This window comes from Hevea brasiliensis, chromosome 4 (assembly GCF_030052815.1).
Source record: "Hevea brasiliensis isolate MT/VB/25A 57/8 chromosome 4, ASM3005281v1, whole genome shotgun sequence".
Taxonomy (NCBI): Eukaryota; Viridiplantae; Streptophyta; class Magnoliopsida; order Malpighiales; family Euphorbiaceae; genus Hevea; species Hevea brasiliensis.
The window spans coordinates 1019931-1037525 of record NC_079496.1 but is presented as its reverse complement, the minus strand read 5'-3'; the positions used below and the strand labels follow the sequence as shown (position 1 = coordinate 1037525).

At 32.9% G+C, this 17595-nt stretch overlaps 2 protein-coding genes across 5 annotated transcripts; both read left to right on the top strand.

The window, feature by feature from the left end:
- The first annotated feature begins 931 nt into the window (after positions 1 to 931).
- On the top strand, positions 932 to 9099 carry LOC131179110 (uncharacterized). 3 transcript variants are annotated; one of them, XM_058144892.1, is made up of 4 exons: positions 932 to 1177; positions 1260 to 1394; positions 1691 to 2139; positions 8931 to 9099. In XM_058144892.1, the coding sequence occupies exons 1-3, from the start codon at positions 989 to 991 to the stop codon at positions 2123 to 2125; spliced, it is 759 nt and encodes a 252-aa protein (XP_058000875.1). In that variant the 5' UTR covers positions 932 to 988; the 3' UTR covers positions 2126 to 2139; positions 8931 to 9099. The 3 variants fall into 3 exon arrangements, with proteins under 3 accessions (XP_058000875.1, XP_058000877.1, XP_058000874.1); XM_058144894.1 differs by lacking the exon at positions 8931 to 9099 and adding an exon at positions 2265 to 2347; XM_058144891.1 differs by lacking the exon at positions 8931 to 9099 and having other exon boundaries at positions 1691 to 2347.
- Positions 9100 to 12189: 3090 nt separating this feature from the next.
- Positions 12190 to 13769, top strand: LOC110672987 (transcription factor bHLH147). Of its 2 annotated transcripts, none has more exons than XM_021835947.2 (2): positions 12190 to 12457; positions 12647 to 13769. In XM_021835947.2, the coding sequence occupies exon 2, from the start codon at positions 12732 to 12734 to the stop codon at positions 13386 to 13388; it is 657 nt and encodes a 218-aa protein (XP_021691639.1). In that variant the 5' UTR covers positions 12190 to 12457; positions 12647 to 12731; the 3' UTR covers positions 13389 to 13769. The 2 variants fall into 2 exon arrangements, with proteins under 2 accessions (XP_021691639.1, XP_021691640.1); XM_021835948.2 differs by having other exon boundaries at positions 12192 to 12471.
- Positions 13770 to 17595: the final 3826 nt, after the last annotated feature.

The window sequence follows — 17595 nt, the reverse complement described above, 5'->3', positions numbered from 1 at the left end:
TCGTAGCACCATTGGAAGGGGCAGTGGTCGCCAAGGAAGTAATTATGATTAGAATTGAATAATTAAGGGCATTTGCATTCTAAATGTTCAATCATGTAATAATTAATTTAGTATTATGTTGCCATTTTGGTAAACATGGAAAAAAGTGAAATTATTTCTCATCGCAATAATTATTCGATTACATAATTTTACAATTAATGTATCAAAATTTGTTACCGTTAACCACCAAACAATTACATGAATAATAGTAAGAAGATTTAATGAATAGGTGATTCTATGCCGGCATCGTATATGAATTAGCAAGTTAATTAAAAAGTAACAACAGTAAAGGAAATATTTTTATTTTCATTATCATTAATTCGTGAGTAGAATGTTCACGATTTAATGAACTATAAAGATTAAAATTTTAAATTATTTGAATCTTAATTTAATTATTTATATTGATTAATCGATTTCACAATTCGAAAAATTTTAATTAACCATAATTCAATGGTGGTTAACCATGTTCAATAATAATTTTTATAGAAAATGTGTTAATAAAATGCCTTTACAAGTAAATAATCATCACTACTAAATTAGATATTTATAATAAAATAATTATGAAAGAATTTCAAATTATAAAATTAAAGTGTCAACACTAAAACTGTATATATAAAGTTATCATACTAAAATTATGCAAAGCTTCAAAATAAAATACTAAAAAAAACAATTTTTACATATATTAATGTATTGTTCGATTCGATTAACTAACCGGTTTTCAAATTTAAAAATTATAATAAATTTAAATCAACCCCAAACAGTCTGGTTGACCCCTATTTTTCAGTTCAGTTTCGACATACTCATTCGGGTTTGCGGTTTTCTTTGCTCGCCACTAAAGGGCCTTGTTCCTCTGTTCATATACATACAGTGTAAATGTGTTGTTCTTCTGCTATGGCTGGATTTGGGCCGTCGTATTTGAAAACTCGGAGAGGATCAGTCACATTGAGCTATGCTAGTTAAGGCCCATCTAAACAGTGCATTACCCGTACATATATGGTCCTTTAGCTGGGGAAAATGTCTGGACTCTGAAATTCTGCCGCCAAAAACAGAGCCAAAAATGAAGGACTATCATACTCCACTAAAGGAAGATCTCTCCAATCGGAAATCCAAGGAGTCTCGATTGAAGAAGCCTCAAAAGGTTCTCTCCAAACCCTAACCTCCTTTCTCTGGTCCTTCTGATCTCTTACTTGACTGTCTTAATTATCTATCTTGTTTCGCAGATTGCTACGAAAAGCTTGAATGGTGTGTTTTCCTCGGTTTCTGAAGCTCTTTCCTCCGAGACCATCAAGGAATCCAGTGATTTCTCTGCCATTTCAGAGATTTCAGACTCTAATTCTACCAGCCTAATGGCAAAAGTATGGTTCGTTTCGGTTCAATTCAGTTCATCGAGTGTTTGGTTTTCACTGACGATTGTATTTCTGGTTATGTGATCCCAAATGTATATTGATATTTTCTAAATTGTGTTCATTCTCTCCTCTTCATGAGTTGATTGATGTTTTATTTATGCTATGCCGATGGTACTGATTTTGAAATTTTAATTTAAATTTTTTGGCTTGTTTAATTTATGAGAAAATTATACAAAAATTTGACTGATGTTTATTAGCTACTTTGATCAATTATAAAAATGCCAAATTCATTGATTCTTTCTCAGAGCTCTGCATTGGCGTTCAATCCAGTTCTTTCAGCTTCATCAGAAACATCTCCTCTTTCTGATCTTACTCCGAATTCAAAGATTCTCACAACCTCTGATGAGCCAGGCGATGTGTCTATGGTGCTTTCCCGATTCTACAAACCAGACGGTTCTGTGGAGATAGATATTGTGGCCAATTTCCTCAAACAAGCTCGAACTCGGGTCTTAAACTCCACTAATGCGGATCAGCAGTCGAAGAAGATCCTAGATGCATTAATTAAGGTTGTGCTAGATGAGTACCACGCTCTACCTGAAGAGATGGACTGGTACTCTGGACTTGTTTCTGCGAAAGTTCGCGTCGTATTTCTTTGCTTCTTGCTTTGGGGCTTCATAGTCTCTGTGATGTTCTTTTTGGGTTTAAGATTGGACTCTTACAGTGGACCCTCACCAACTTGAACCAATATGAAGAGGTACGATTTTTTTGCCTTCGCTAGTTTAGTGTCGTTATTTTTTGGAATGCTGTTGATTTTATTTTGTCATTGATTTGATGCTGCTTTTAGTGTGGAATCAGTTAACGTTTAATTATGTAGTGCAGTTGTGCTATTCAGCTCCGTGTTCCTATAAAATCGTCTGATTTCATACAAAGCCTCGGGAAATTGATTATATTTATGTGCTGCATTTTATGCTTATTGTTTGTGATATTTGTATATAGGCTAATTGCTGCCCCTATCTTTCCTATTGCATTCCAAATAGTTTATTCTGTATCCTTTATGTTTATTTTTTACATACTAATTGATATATCTCTATAAGTGAGAATTTTATACAAGTATTAAGATCTCACGTTATGTTATATTGTTCTGATAGATGAGACACCAGAAGAAGTCAATAGAAAGTTAGAGCTTTGGATAAGTACTCTAAAGTCAAAGGGTTTTAAGTTAAGTAGAATGAAAACAGAATACATGTATTGCAAGTTCAGCGAAGACCAAACTGGTGACAGTTAAGGAGTTAGTTTGAATAGGGTGGTAAAAGTAATAACTTTAAATATCTAGGCTCAGTCCTTCAAGTAGATGGGGTATGTGAGGAGTATGTTAGTCATAGTATTAAAGCTGGATGGTTGAAGTACAGACGTGCCACGAGAGTTTTATGTGATCTTAAGATTCCCAAAAAATTGAAAGGAAAATTTTACCGTACAGTCATACGACTGGCTATGTTATATGGTAGTGAGTGTTGGGCACTGAAAGAGTCCTATGCGTCTAAGATAAAGCTACAGAGATGAGAATGTTAAGGTGGATGAGTGGTCATACTAGACTTGATAAAGTTCGTAATGAGAGTATTAGAGAAAAGTTAGGAGTGATGCTAATTGAAGATAAGTTGAGGGAGGGGAGATTGAGGTGGTTTGGTCATGTGAAGCGTAGACATACGGAGGCTCCAGTTAGACAAGTAGAGCACATTAGGTTAGAGTATAGAAAGAAAAAAAGGGGTAGGTCTAAATTGACTTGGAGGAGAGTAGTATAATATGACCTAGAAGCATTACACATTTATGAGGATTTAACCCAAAATCGTTTAGAGTGGAGAAAGCGAATCCATATAACGGACTCCAAATTCTTGGGATAAAGGTTTAATTGAGTTGAGTTGAATTGATTAAGATCCCACATTAGTTTGGAATGGGGTAATGTGCCTCTTATATAGCCTTGGACACTCCTCATTCCTTGAGGTATATTTTGGGGGTGAGTTAAGCCTGGCTATTTTCTTAAAATGTTATCAGAGCCTCCCAACCAATGTTTGAGCCTGCCATGAGTATTTCACGCTCCAGATGTTCGATTCTGAGCGTTAGGGGAGTGTTAAGATCTCACAATGATTTGAGATATGAGTAATGTACCTCTTATATGGACTACTAAAATTATATTGTTTGTCTTATGTGGCGACCCTTTGAATTGAGGCCTTCATTGCTAAAAAATTTCACCTCCTTGTCAATGCTTTTGTCAAGTATATCTATTTGGCTATCAAGTTTGCATGCACAACTTTGTTGTTTTCTGAAACTAGCTAACTGATAGCTCTACTGCAACTTACAATATTCTTCTTTTCTTCTTTCGCTTGATAGAAAATATCTTAAACCCTCAACTAGTTGGTTTCCCAATAACTTTTTGTTCACGTTGACAGCAATCTAAACTCTCTATTTTAAACTAAATTGGAACTCATTCTACCAGCCCCTATAGGATGTAATATAATGCTTGCATTCCTCTGTTGGCATTCTTTGACTATGTGCATTTTCGACAAGACATCGATAGTTTTTCCCCCCTTGTTTGAGAACCCTCATTTCTTTTAGCCCAGAGAAAGACTAATTAATGTCCTTCGTACTTCGATTTGATTGGGCCTAACTGGGAGTCCATTGCTGAAGTTAATAGCGAGTCCATTGATTATTGTGTCCCTTACGGATCTCAATCTGATGACTCCAGTTCTCAATAAATTTCATGATTCATACTCTGTATTGTCCGGGAACAACTTTGTTTCCCTAAATACTAAACAATAGCAGCAGTTATCAGAGTATCTATTTAAGAATGAAGTTTATTCCAAACAGACTGCCTGACTATTTAATCCATTGATATTGAGTTAAGAAAGAACTTATGTTGTATTCGTAAAAGAAAATGAATCTACATCTACGTTAATTGATGTTATGTTTTTGTTAACGTTCAATACTGAAATTAATCTGGCGAAGGGATTTTTTCATCCCCTTCCTCCTTTTTTTTTTCTCTTTTTTCACTGGATGAGCTACACAACTGGGGTATTTTTTCCATTCTCATAAATCTTCCACTCAGCCATATGGACATGAGCATGAGACTCATAGAGATCCTTAACTTTTACTAGGAGATATCCCTTTGAGACAAGATTTTTTTTATTATTATTTTAGGGAAGGAGAGGTTAATGTGATTTATGATAAGGAAAAGTAACATGTAAAAAAAAATTATAAGAGAAAATGAGAGTATTGAGTTTATATATAAAAAATAAAGTACAACCATTCATAAATAGCTCATGTTGTAGAGTTTATAAAAAAATTATTTTATAAGTGTTTTACCAGCTATTAGTTTTTTTTTTAAAGATTTACTAAATAACTTGTTTTAGCTATTTGAATATTTATCAACTATTAGCTACATCTAATAGTTAAACTAAACACTTACTTAAAATTTTTATATTTGAAAAGATAAAATTTTATTATTATTTAGTAGTTTTTAATGTTGTTTAGTTAATATTCTTGTGAAGGTTGTTATGCAGGTTTATTAGGAATCACCTATATAAAATCATTTAATAAAGATTTGAAATTAAATATTCGGGACTAATTATTTTGATTTAAAAGTGCATGTGCTAACTCAGGCCTGGCTAAGGGCTTGCTTTGGTTTGGAGCTAGCGGTTCAGCACCCTCGACTGCTTGATCTAGAATCGGATTGGATTTTGTCGATTCGAAACATTTTTTATTTAAATTTCAGTATCATCAAATTATAATAAAATTTTTAGACATACTTAATTTTTAATGTAAAAATTTAAAATTTTTTTTTTCAAAAAAAAAAAAAAAAGAAAGAAAACAAGTTTTGAACCGGGATGATTTCAATTCCGGTTCAATGACGGAAGGGAGACTATAACCAGCCTCCTTAATTCAGGTTTCCACTGATTCAAGACCCCAATTGTTGACTCGGTCTAATTTCGTATTTGACTCAAGTCGATCTTGATTCAATTCATGATTCAAATCAATCCATAGCCCCGTCTATGTTAACTCATTAATTTTCTCAAACCATTTAACTTAAGTTGAAATGGCAATTTTTGAGCCCTTCAAATCCAATTACATGAAATTGACTGAATATTTATCTGATGCTATTTTTTTTTAATGCATTCTTGCATTGAAACACTCGTAAAAGACGAGATCCATACAACCTGATCTGGCTAACAAAGAGAAAAAGGAAATCCACACTGTGAGGCAAGTAACAAGCCCAACTAACCAAACCAAATAAAACCCAAAAAATAACCAAACCCAATCTAAACAAATCCACAAATCAGCCCATCCCTGGTACATAGAAAAGAGCAAAACAAAGGTATAGAAAAGAGCAAAACAAAGGACCTTAATTGCCGACTACCTCCAAACACACAGCCAACCATCACCAATACTTGTCGCCACAAGGAAAGAGTAGATTGAAGCCATTCCATTAACCTTCATCGCCCATTTAAGCACAACCTCACGATGCCGACCATCAGATTTCTCCACCAAAAAATCGCTCAGCTCTACCACCGACGTGATGATGCTATTAAAGAGCTCTTCGACCCTTGTAGGCCATTGGGAGGAACTTCCTAGCTATGGTGTAAAAGCAAATTCCGAGGATGTGAACTAGCCAAAACAAGAAGAGTTCTCTTACCATGCAGACTTTTAGACCCAGATGCTAGAAAAGGACTCAGGAGAGCAAACCAAAGCTAACTTTGATCTACCACTCGAGACAATGCAAATCTTCTCCAACACCTCCCTCTCCATGCTCAAACTAAGATCTGCTGCCCAAATAATTAAAAGCCAAAACTATACAAACTAGATTTGGAAAGGCGATGGGACCCAAATTCAAAATTAGAAGCAACCACCTTTCCCTGCCCTAAGACAGGGGACCACCAGGTAAAAACCGATGTGCCCTATAAATAAAATTCTCAAATAAGACCAAAAGAGATACTAATTTCAAACTTCTCACAAGCAATGTGAGCTTCGGTACAAGGACACAGAGTCAGTAACCTAAGTGGTCAAAGTCTTCGGGTAATTTATTCTGAAGAAATCTTAATGGTAGTTGAATCAGACATGATGAATAGAACAAATCATAAACAAAATGAGCCAAACTTAAGGAGCCAAAAAAATTTTGTTTACCATTTCAAAACCAAAAGGGTAACTGGCTACTGAAAAATTATGGTGCGCTCGCTTAATTTTGGATTAAGCCACCATTAAGCTAATCCTTAAAGTGTATAATGACAAGCGTTTAAAAGCTTAATGGTTGCATCATCAACTTGATATTTCTCTATCATGATGAAAGGACAGCCCAACGAGGCCTGATAGGCTCTTTGAATGAAAGTAGTTGAAACTTACAAGAGTGGATGGGGAAGAATATGAGAAAAAGACTGGGTATATAATTTGTCATGACTGGGTTCTACGGGCTCTTTCTGGAAAGTGTCTTTTTGAAGAGACAATAAATCATATATAATTTGTCATTTAGTTGCAGGATAATAATGCGCCCAATTAAGAGTAGCCTGAAACTCGCTAGTTATTTGTGGATTTTCAGTAGTAATGATTCCTTCAGTTTTTTTTTTGGGTGGATTGGGTGGAGGGGAGGGGGGGTGATTCGGTGTAACTCTTGAAATCTATATAAATAATAAATATAATAAAGTTAGTTTTAAAATAAATTTCATCAAAAAAAGTGCTAAGTGGTGTTTCATTTGATTTTTTTTTCATATTTATTTATTTTGTTTTTATTCTCTTAACAATTTTATAACATTAATTAATGATAAATTTATAAAACATTTAATAATAATAAAAATTTATGATAATAATTATAATTTAATTAATACTAATAAAATTAAGATTCATAATAATAATAAAAAAAAATTATGGTAAGAGTTATAATTTAATTAATACTAGAAAATTAAAAGTCATAATTATAAATTATATAAATTAAAGTCATTTTTTTTATTGTCCACTATAATTATAAATCATGCTCTTAATTTTTTATAATAAAAAAGTTATGACAATACTCACAATTTAATTAATATTAGGAAAATAAAAAATTCTAACTATATAACTCAATATCATATATGAAAAATCCAATTAGTCACTTAGAAGATACAATGTTCAATCAAAATTTTTCTCTTAAACTTGTCAAATGATATTTTAGTAACTAAGATATTGAAAGAGGATTAAGCAATTTGCAAAAATATCATTAAGGTAATCTTAATCTTATAAGAATTTATTTATATATATTTTATTTGTATCTTATTGTTTATTCTTTATATTCATTTTTAATTTATATTTAGTCTTTTTATTTGTTTATATATATATAATTTCATAAATTTTTTATGAGCTATTTTTAAAATATTTTAAATAAATTAAATATAAATACATTAAAAAAGCTATAGAATCATATTTTTATTCAATTAAACAATATACTAATAATAATTATGTTTGCACATTGCGCAGGCAAAAGCTTAGTTAATTTATAAACAAGGAGTTAACCTTTTTTAGCCAGCTGTACTTAAAGGCAAAGATTTGGTGTAATCCACCAATAGTCAATAAATTTTTTAAAGCTTAATGAATAAGAATAAAATTCATTTCTTAAGAAAGAGAGACGGAGAGAGAGAGCAATCTGTACTTTAAAGCAATGGTTTATTATTAACAAAAGAAAGTTTTTAAGTTATTAGTGAGGCTTTATGACAATTATTTGATGTGTGTTTTCCATCAATAAGCATCTTATTCGATGCTTAGTCTAATTATGGAGCAAGGGCATTTTTGGTGTCTTTGAAAAATGGAGTGATTATATTTTTTTTCCCCTAGCATTTGTAGGCTAGGCCAAAGATTGATAGATAGCGTGGCTATTTGAATTTTGTACCTTGGTAACCCGCCATATCCCAAACCTTATTTTTGTCACAATTACTTAAGATTACTAAAAATTCGTGCCATGCTCCGTCCACCCTTTATGCATGTTTGGATTTTTAGAATTATTGACGAATCACTCCTGTTCCAATGAATTACTGATAATGTCTGAAACTTCAGAAAGTGGATAGTTGATAACATACTGTAGTAGGAAACCTGTTAATTATTGTATAGATTTGGATTTCCATATTAACTGCCATAAATACTATGCATTGTAAACATATTTGTTTCTATCCATACGCTTGAGCTTGACTACGTAAATGAATGTTTTGAAAGCATATTGGGCTTTAGTGCGTGCTAATATAATATTTGATGTGCCATTTTAATCTTTCAATGTTCAATATGGCTCCTAAGATAATCTTGTGGTTACAGCAAGATTTAGATAATTATATTCTTGGGTTAGTACATTAGTCATTTCATCTTCCTATAACAATATATTGCACCATTCCTACCAATTCTTGCCAGCAAAATTCTAACTGTCAGGCATATTATGAAAATAATGTGCTCCTATTCCACACTAATTGCAGGATTTTTTTTTAATAATCATCTTAGCATGGGATTACAGTTTTTCATTTAAAATGTTCTGACTTCTTGTGGTAGGTACATTGTGTGCTTAAGCCTGATCAAATCTAGCTCACAGGTCAACAAATCTTGGCAGGAGTTAAATAAGAGAAGCAGCAAGCCATGAAATCAAGATGATCTACAGTGGAACCAGCCGAAGTCGTTCCATTTGGGATTTGATTCTGTATGTATATAAACACCTTTAATTCTCGTTTGAAATTCATAAATCAAATTGGAATGAAATTTGGGCAAGGATGCACATATCGTAACCTTTATGCCACTGTTGTCGATTTTCTTGAGCCAAACCAAATGATGTTAGTTGAACTCGCCAACTGAAATTAGTTACCACATCAGACTTCTACCAAACCAAAATTGGTTACTTGGTATAAGATATTTTAACATCCATTTGGGTGCTGCTCTCGAGTCCGAATTAAATACCCTCATCAACTACTTGCAACCACCATGTGGCCTCAATCTCAAATCACTCTTGTTCATTATCTACTAGCTATAATTTCCTGTCTTTCTGATGCCGTTTATTGCTGTTGCCCGTTATAATGCTCCCTGTTTTATTATGTCTTGCTTAAAGGAGGCAATCTCTCTGGCACGCCTTAATGCCCAGTAGCGTTTAAGATTTTTAAAAACACACTTTTGAGGTTTCTTAACCTGGTGTCCATTGGTAGAATGACAGACACTTGCTACCACGATTTCGGTGATAATGAGGATTAGATTCATGATTACTACTAGCACTCTTAAAACATTTCATAATGACAATGTGTTGTTTATCCTTAAAGTCAGGTTAGCATTTAGCTTGTGTCGGGAACTGCCTACAGTAGTTAAGCGAAGCTCTCTTTTGGCCCTTACTAGGAAAATCTACAGCGAAACAGTGAACATTTCCGCTAAATCAATCACATTGCCTCATTGGAGTGGATGCCATATTGGCGACTAGCTCTTCATTATTGCTTGGTCAAAGATAAGGTTGCGTGCTGCTTCCAAGGACAAGGAGGTTAGTGACCTACATAAGCCATTATTTGACTTTAACACGTTTCTGTTGTTTTTCATACCTGATACAATTTTAGGAGAACACCCTAATTATTGCCGGTTTGCAGACCAGTAAAATCAAGTTAAATCTGTCAAATTAAAGTTTGGACAATTCTTATGTGCTTTTAGCAGTATCTGTCTTGATAAGTAGATGTCATACACAATTAGTGCGATTACTTGACATAAAAATCTATTGCATAGGGTGAAATAAGGACCCATTGCTGGAAATGCAGAGCATAACCGTCCACACCTCACAAGGTAGAAAAATTCCAAAAACTCCAACATAATAAAAAGAACATAGCCGAAGATAGGAAAGTGCCAGAAGAACAACCCACATTCCACATGCATTTCTTTTGTTTATCATTTCTTTTGTGGATCATCACCTCCACTAATCATTGCACGGAATGATAAAAAAATATTATACTGGACCCATACTCTTATTCAATTAGTGGAAGCCAACGCCACATATTCTTCCAATCACTTTCTGCCACGCAGCCACGTTTTTTTTTTTTTTTTTGAGGGCCTTATCTACCCATACGCTCTTTATTCGTAGTCTCGTTATTGGTTTTTGCAGCTTTGCTGTCTGCTTGAAACCCTGCCCTGCTGCTCTATTGGTAATATTTGGGTTGAAATTGTCATGTAGTCAACCCCATTGTTTGAGTTTATATCATTGTTATTTATTATTTATTTTTAAATCCTTTTTCTGAGGATTTGAGGTTTTCATTTCGTGATGTTTGTGTTTTATTGCGTGATATCAAAACTTGGGATTTTGGACCAAGTATCCCAAGTCGTCCTCTTGGAAACCTTCAGTAAGGAAAATGATCCCTGAATTATTTAACATTGCTTTCTCCCAAGAATTTCCCTTTAAAGGCTCGCTAGTCTGAATCTTTATTATTTTTTTTTCTCATCTGTTGGAAGTCTGTTAAGGTTTGAAATTTTCAGTATCATGTTAGCAATTTTGTTAGAGGAGAGAGCAAGAAAGGGAGAGTGAGAATTAGAATGATGCGGCAATAGATGGCAACGTTCACCAGACGGAAAAGCCTTTTGTAACAATAACTAAATAAAAACAAATTGGACAAGTTTTGCTATTCCTTTTCCCAACTTCAGCCTTGAAGACTGCAAAACTTTTGCAGCACGCGCTTGCGCGCCGCCCCCCGCCACCCAACCACCACCCCCCCCATATATATATATATAATAAATAAATAAATAGTCCTTTAAAACTTCATGTGTCCACTCCCATTGGTCTCTTTTTCTAAAAATCAAGCATTTTGAAATATTTGGTTATGGGATTATATAAAACTGCGCATTCTTATTTCTTTTAAGCGATAAACAACAAAATATTGATTTTTAAAAATCTCTGGAGTCAAATTATTTTCTTTTTAAAGGAAAATTACAGAATTTGATTGTAAAATTTAAAGATTTTTAATCATAGTTTGTTACTTAATATTGATTTTTGGACTAGATCCTTTCACGTTCGCCTATAATTCATTCATGTTTTGAAACAAATGCCAGACTCTACAATGATTTAGTAAATATATACTATTACTTTATATTTATAGTTAGGGTATCCTCAAATCATCTTTTATTAGTAGTACTAAAGATTACTAAAAAATGAGAAACATTAAAATATTTATTAATATTTTAAGATTTGATTAACAAATGAGTATGTATAGTTGATTATAGGAAGATAACTAGATATTAAATATAGTGCATCTTTGACAATTTCAGTGGTCCGTATATATGATATTTTTGATGTAGTGAGTGACTAGTGTGAGACGTGCCCACTAACCCATGAATGGATTGTTATTAGTATTTAGTATTGTTGTGAAGAGAAAAATCTCTTTACATATATTAATGAAAGAATATTAAAACTTAATTTAGAATTAAATTTAATATATTTAATAATTAACTTTTCTTTAAAAAAAAATATTTAAAATTAGCATCTCACCCAGAATTCCAAAAGTAGCTATGTCACGCAAAAACAATACCGAGTATTTTTCTTGCCAATGAAGGCTTCAAACAGAACCCATTGCCATTAGGCCATGGCATGAAGGTCTAAAAAGGCTTAGAGGAGTCTGGACCATACACGACCGAAAGGCGCACCCACGAGGGAAAAAAGAAGGGGCCATATAGACCCTATAAAGCCGAAGCCCGAGGGCTAAGGACAAAGAAATAAGAAATAAACAGCATAGAAAATCAGAAGTAAATAAATAAATAAATAAAATTGAAAATGATAAAGCAATAATAAATATGGTTTTAAAGAAAATGAGGCGTGCTCTCTCTTGATTCCTTTATAGGCTTCACCACCGTTTCTCTCTCCCCTCCTCTCTCAGCCTCAGGCCCCTTCCCTCCTTCTTATCTCCCACCTAGCGGGAGAAGCGACACTTCCCCAAACTCCGTTCCGTTTCTTTCTCTCTCTAAACAAAAAATTTTCGATTTCTTCTGTTTCAGCTCACGTAAATAATTAGCTCCTAGCTCAATCCCCCATTGTTTATATGTAAAGATCTTCCATTTTTCTCCTTAGAAAGGTAATAATAATCTGGTAATCCTCTGCTTTACTTGCTAATCACTCTCTTTAATCGTTTATTGGATGCTTAATCTTTATCTCGATTTTGGATGCAAAGCTTTGTTTGGATATTTAGACTTCGCGTTTTCTTGGTTGAATCTGGCCGGGAATTTGCTTTCCATGTGAATCTAAATTTTCTCCTTTTGTTCAGGTAATTGAGCTCTCTTCGATTCCCAAAAAATTGAAGGAAAACAGAGAATTTTTAGTACTATATTCGAATTCAAAGAGAATCGATCATGATGGCGTCAACTGCGATCTCGAATCATCCTGTAACCAATTCCAACTTTGATCGCTCAAAAAGGAAAAAGAAGAAGAAATCGCAAGCTCCATCCAAGGAGAATCAAAATCAAGGCCACGCTAAGTGGAAAACCGAAGCTCAGCAACAAATCTACTCCTCTAAACTCATCCAAGCTTTGAGCCAAGTTCGCCTCAGCCCTTCTTCCCCTTCGGCTCCCCGCCAAGGCCGAGCTGTTAGAGAAGCCGCTGACAGAGCCCTGGCCTTCGCTGCTAAGGGGAAAACAAGGTGGAGCCGTGCCATATTGACTAGCCGAATCAAGCTTAAGTTCAGGAAGCAGCACAAGAGGCACAGAGTGGTAGCGGCTTCTACTACCTCGACGGTAACCGGAACTAGCCGATCGAAGAAGCCGAGAGTTAGCGTTTTGAGGTTGAAAGGGAAGAGTTTGCCAGCTGTACAAAGGAAAGTGAGTGTTCTGGGCCGGTTGGTTCCTGGTTGCCGGAAACAACCGTTGCCTGTTATCCTAGAAGAAGCGACCGACTATATAGCTGCTTTGGAGATGCAAGTTCGAGCCATGAGCGCTCTCGCTGAACTGCTTTCTGGCTCCAGCTCTAGCTCCGGCGCCGGGTCTAGTTCCGGTTCGAGTCCTACGAGCTGATGGCAGTCTAGTCTAATGGGCGGATGTCATTTCGTGGTTCTTTAATATATTTTTCTTAATTTGTCATCTTCGACTTCTCCCACTTTCTCTCAGTAATCTCATGTTAAATACTTGTCCTCTTCTTCTTCTTTTCGATTTTTTTTTTCCCTTTTTTTCTTTGTGAGTAATTTTATCTCACATTTCTTTTTAAAAAAATTTTTATGTTCTTTCTTTCGAGTCCTTTAGAAGGGAATAATTGACCTGTGAAATCTTTCACCCACAATCTGTTGAACAACTGGTTTGAACCTCTTTAGGGAAAAGCTTCCATTAATCTGTAATTGCCTTTGTGTATATTATTAGTATATGAAATGATTTGGGGGCTATAGGGGTTGTTTTGTTCAATTATTTGTATATACTGCTCAGGCTTTTGCTTAATGGGTTATACCATCTACATCTCAAAATTGGTATTTTCTTTTCTGATTCCAGCTTCCTGAATCTTTATCTCAGATTCAATCGATTACATATATTATTGATAATTTTAGGTAGGTTTCTTTTTGAAATATATGTATATAGGGTCTGATATAAATAGTTAGTTTATAAATAATTAGGCTCTGTATCAAGTGGTGAATTAGGTTCTTTCAGGATGCTAGTTTTTGTGAATTGCTTTTGGTCTCTTTCTTCTTGTTGGCGATCTTTAATTTGCTTTAAATTGTTAGGAAACGGTTCTGCAGTAGCCTTTAACAGCTAAATGTGATCATGTATTCATGTTAGGCGTTACACTGGTTTTACTCTTTCTTTCCCTTTTTTGAACTAAGCATTTTTTACTGGTTATTAAGACATATAGGACACCTGGAAAATGAAAGAAAAGGACGCCCAGCCCTAGTGCACATATTGTTTGGGGGAGGGAACTATTCGGTTTGGCCATATGCATATCTGAGTTGGAGGAGGTGTAGTTATGGTGATAATAGGTGGTTACTAGTTGGGTTAGCTGAAAATCATATCATAAAAGAAATTGACAATTGGCATTAAATTCTGCTTCTAGATGAAATAATAAGGATTGAAACAGAGATGGGTTTTGTTTAACTTGTTTGGATTTTAGTTCACCACACAAGTGCCAAACATAAGGGGCAAGGGATGGATAGGTGTAGGGGGTGGGGATGGGGGCTTGGTCTAGTGTCTTGAATATCCAACTCCACTAACCCCTAAAGTCCGCGAAAGCACCAAAATATTTATGAGAAAACTGACACATATATCATGTGGTGAATTGTCCCCACCAGATCACAAATTCAAAACTGAAATCTTGCAAATTGGGTACACTCCTGTAACTCTACTCCTTTGTATAATCGGAATGTCCAGACATAGAGGTCTTTCTTATAAGGGTCACTCTGAGAAAGCCCTAAGGGAGGAACATGTGTTCCCCTGTCCCTACCGAAGGAGAGTCACCTAGCTAGCTATCACTTTCGGTGGATTGATCCACACGAGTGCTTGTGTTTGATCATTATTAGTTAGGGTTGGATTTGGGAGAGGGTGAAGTGAAAACACTTTCATGGTTGAATTCTCAAGGACCACAAAAGATTTTTTTTTTTTCTTTCTTTTTTTTATTTTTTGGCTTGTTCATGCAAGTGATTATCATTTTTTGAGAGCACATGGTTTGCATTCATTTTGTTCAGGCATACAAACAGCCAGAGTACATATGGCACCCATGTGCCTTATTTAAGCCTCTTCCCCGTCTCACTTTTTCTCAGTGTCCAGAATGAAACCCTCTTGAAATTTTGAACCACAGTGGTTAAAAAAGGCCTACCAGTTTTGACTGGGAGGAGCTCTCGCCCTTGTTATTTACCAATACCCAACTGTAGAAATAAAGGTGGGAATTTCATTGGCGACAAAACAAAGAGGGCCACTTTTTTCAGTTGTCAACATCCACCACTAGTTAATGGGTGTCAAATTGACTCGATAAATAACAGTTTTGAAAGAAGGGTTTGGCCACTCAGGCAATTGCTTATTGCCAATGGTGTCACCACCTTCATTCGCACATGTTGCAATCATATTGGAGAGAATTTTCAATTATCAAACAAGAATTTCACACATCAAAAACCATATATATATTATTCCCTTGGTTTTGTCCTCAGTCCTCTCCAATGACCTTGCTCGCTTAGGACATTCGGAAGGGATTCGCTTTCAGTTTATTTTTTTTTTCTAATTGAAATTTAAATAATTTAAAAACTGTTTTCATATTAATAAATTAAACCCATTAATTTTTTTTTAATCTCACCTTCTTGAATATTTCTCAAAGCAATTGATTAAAAAATGAGAAATTTAATATTTCTTTTATAATATATTATATAAAGATTTTTAATTTTATTTTCTTTCTCATAGAATACTCACTTTTTTTTTCTTTTTTTTTTCTCTAAAATACTCACTTTCAAGGCATATAAAGGGAAGTTTTTAATTTAAAAAAAATAATAATTGATGATGGTTTTGTTCTGATTAATTAGGGGGACAAGTTTTATCATTCACCACCCATTTTCTAAATTAAATTTGGCTTTGCAAACGTGAAAAATATAATTTGGGTGCTTGAATTGTATAGAAAGAAAATGATTTTGATATTAAAAATTAAAGTCTATTTTGTCATTAGATCAATAGTCTATTTTATGGTGTGTGATGTTAAGAATTGATATTCTAACAACAAAATATTAGATTTATTCATTGGTCTGATTCGAAATAAAATTTGAGATTCTAATCTTGGATCACAAAATTTTAATTTCATTCTTAATTTTAGTCGTGATTGAAAATTTCTAATTATTTATTTTATAATTAAATTTTAACTCAAAATTAAATTCATAAATTTTATTTCGATTCAATATTAATTTTACTCGATTTAATTTTGATGAATTTAGATTAGATATGATACCAAACCTTTCTCCGGCCTAGGAACTATATAAAGAACCACCTCCTTGTACCAAAATAATTAAAATAATCCGAAAATTCTTCAAAATAATCATGTCCTCAATAATTGTGTAACTCAAAAACCTAAAGAAATAAAGGATACCACACAAATCAAACTCAGAGGCTAAATCACCTAATCTTTTCAAATTATCAATAATTAATAAAAAAAAAATTAAAAAGAATACAATATATAAAACACAAAATATGCTTGACACTTTGGATAAAGTGTCAATATCTGGTTGGCCCAAACTCCACGAAATGCATATTAAAAAAAAAAAAAAAAAGATATATGTCGGTTTGGGTTGGCATCTGGAATCTTTTTTTAGTGAGTTGCATGCATGTGGCATGCAGGATTTCAGCTGCAACTTCCCATCAGCAACCCATTAACTGTTAGGGCTTTATAATGCTTTTATTGTTAAGCTCTACTAATGATACTATTACCTAATCGCTTTTTTTTAATATTATTTATTTATTTTAATGCAAATGATTTCGACTATGATTTAAGATACTAGTTGATATAAATAAATTTTATAAAATTTTATGAAATTTATTTATAAATTTAATATTTAAATATTTGATTTAAATTAAAATTTATTTATAATTTTTAATAATTAATTTTATAAAATTTATTATAACTAAATTAAATTTCATTAAAATTGATAAAATTTAAAAATAAATTTAAAATTTAAAATCATATATATTTTAAGTGATAAAATTATTTTTTTATTATATATTATTTTATTTTATTTTATTTATTCCAAACATATAATTTATTTATTTGAAATAAATTTTATATTTAATATAAAATATACCAAACAAAGAAATTCATTTGTAAATAAATTCTATTATGAAATTTATTTGTAAATAAAATGAATTTTATCATAAAATTAAACCAAACAATATCCAAAACTTAAAATCTCATATTTCTCTGAATATAACTTCAGAGCTAAAACTTATTAATAAAATATTAGCCTTTTATTAGTATTTGTATTTTAAGATAATGATATTATAGATTAATTTTTATGTATGATATTAAGTTAATTAATTTCTATAATCCAATTAAAATTATTATTGATATAAAATTAGAGAATTCACGAATAAATAATTTGACTAAAAATTTGAGTTTTGATATAAAGAATAAACTTACTTATTAATTGAATTAATTTTAGTTTTATTTATTAACAATTTAATTGATTATATTAAAAGCTGTATATTTAATTTAGTATAAAGGGAATAATTATATTATATGTTGGTATATTCCACATAAAATTGATGATGAGTT

Bases quoted from the DNA above. Each gene is read 5' to 3' on its own strand.
- LOC131179110 (XM_058144892.1), top strand. From the start codon at position 989: ATGCTAGTTAAGGCCCATCTAAACAGTGCATTACCCGTACATATATGG. The intron at 1,178-1,259 runs GTTCTCTCCAAA...CTTGTTTCGCAG, and splicing joins GATTGAAGAAGCCTCAAAAG to ATTGCTACGAAAAGCTTGAA. The intron at 1,395-1,690 runs GTATGGTTCGTT...ATTCTTTCTCAG, and splicing joins CTACCAGCCTAATGGCAAAA to AGCTCTGCATTGGCGTTCAA.
- LOC110672987 (XM_021835947.2), top strand. From the start codon at position 12,732: ATGATGGCGTCAACTGCGATCTCGAATCATCCTGTAACCAATTCCAAC.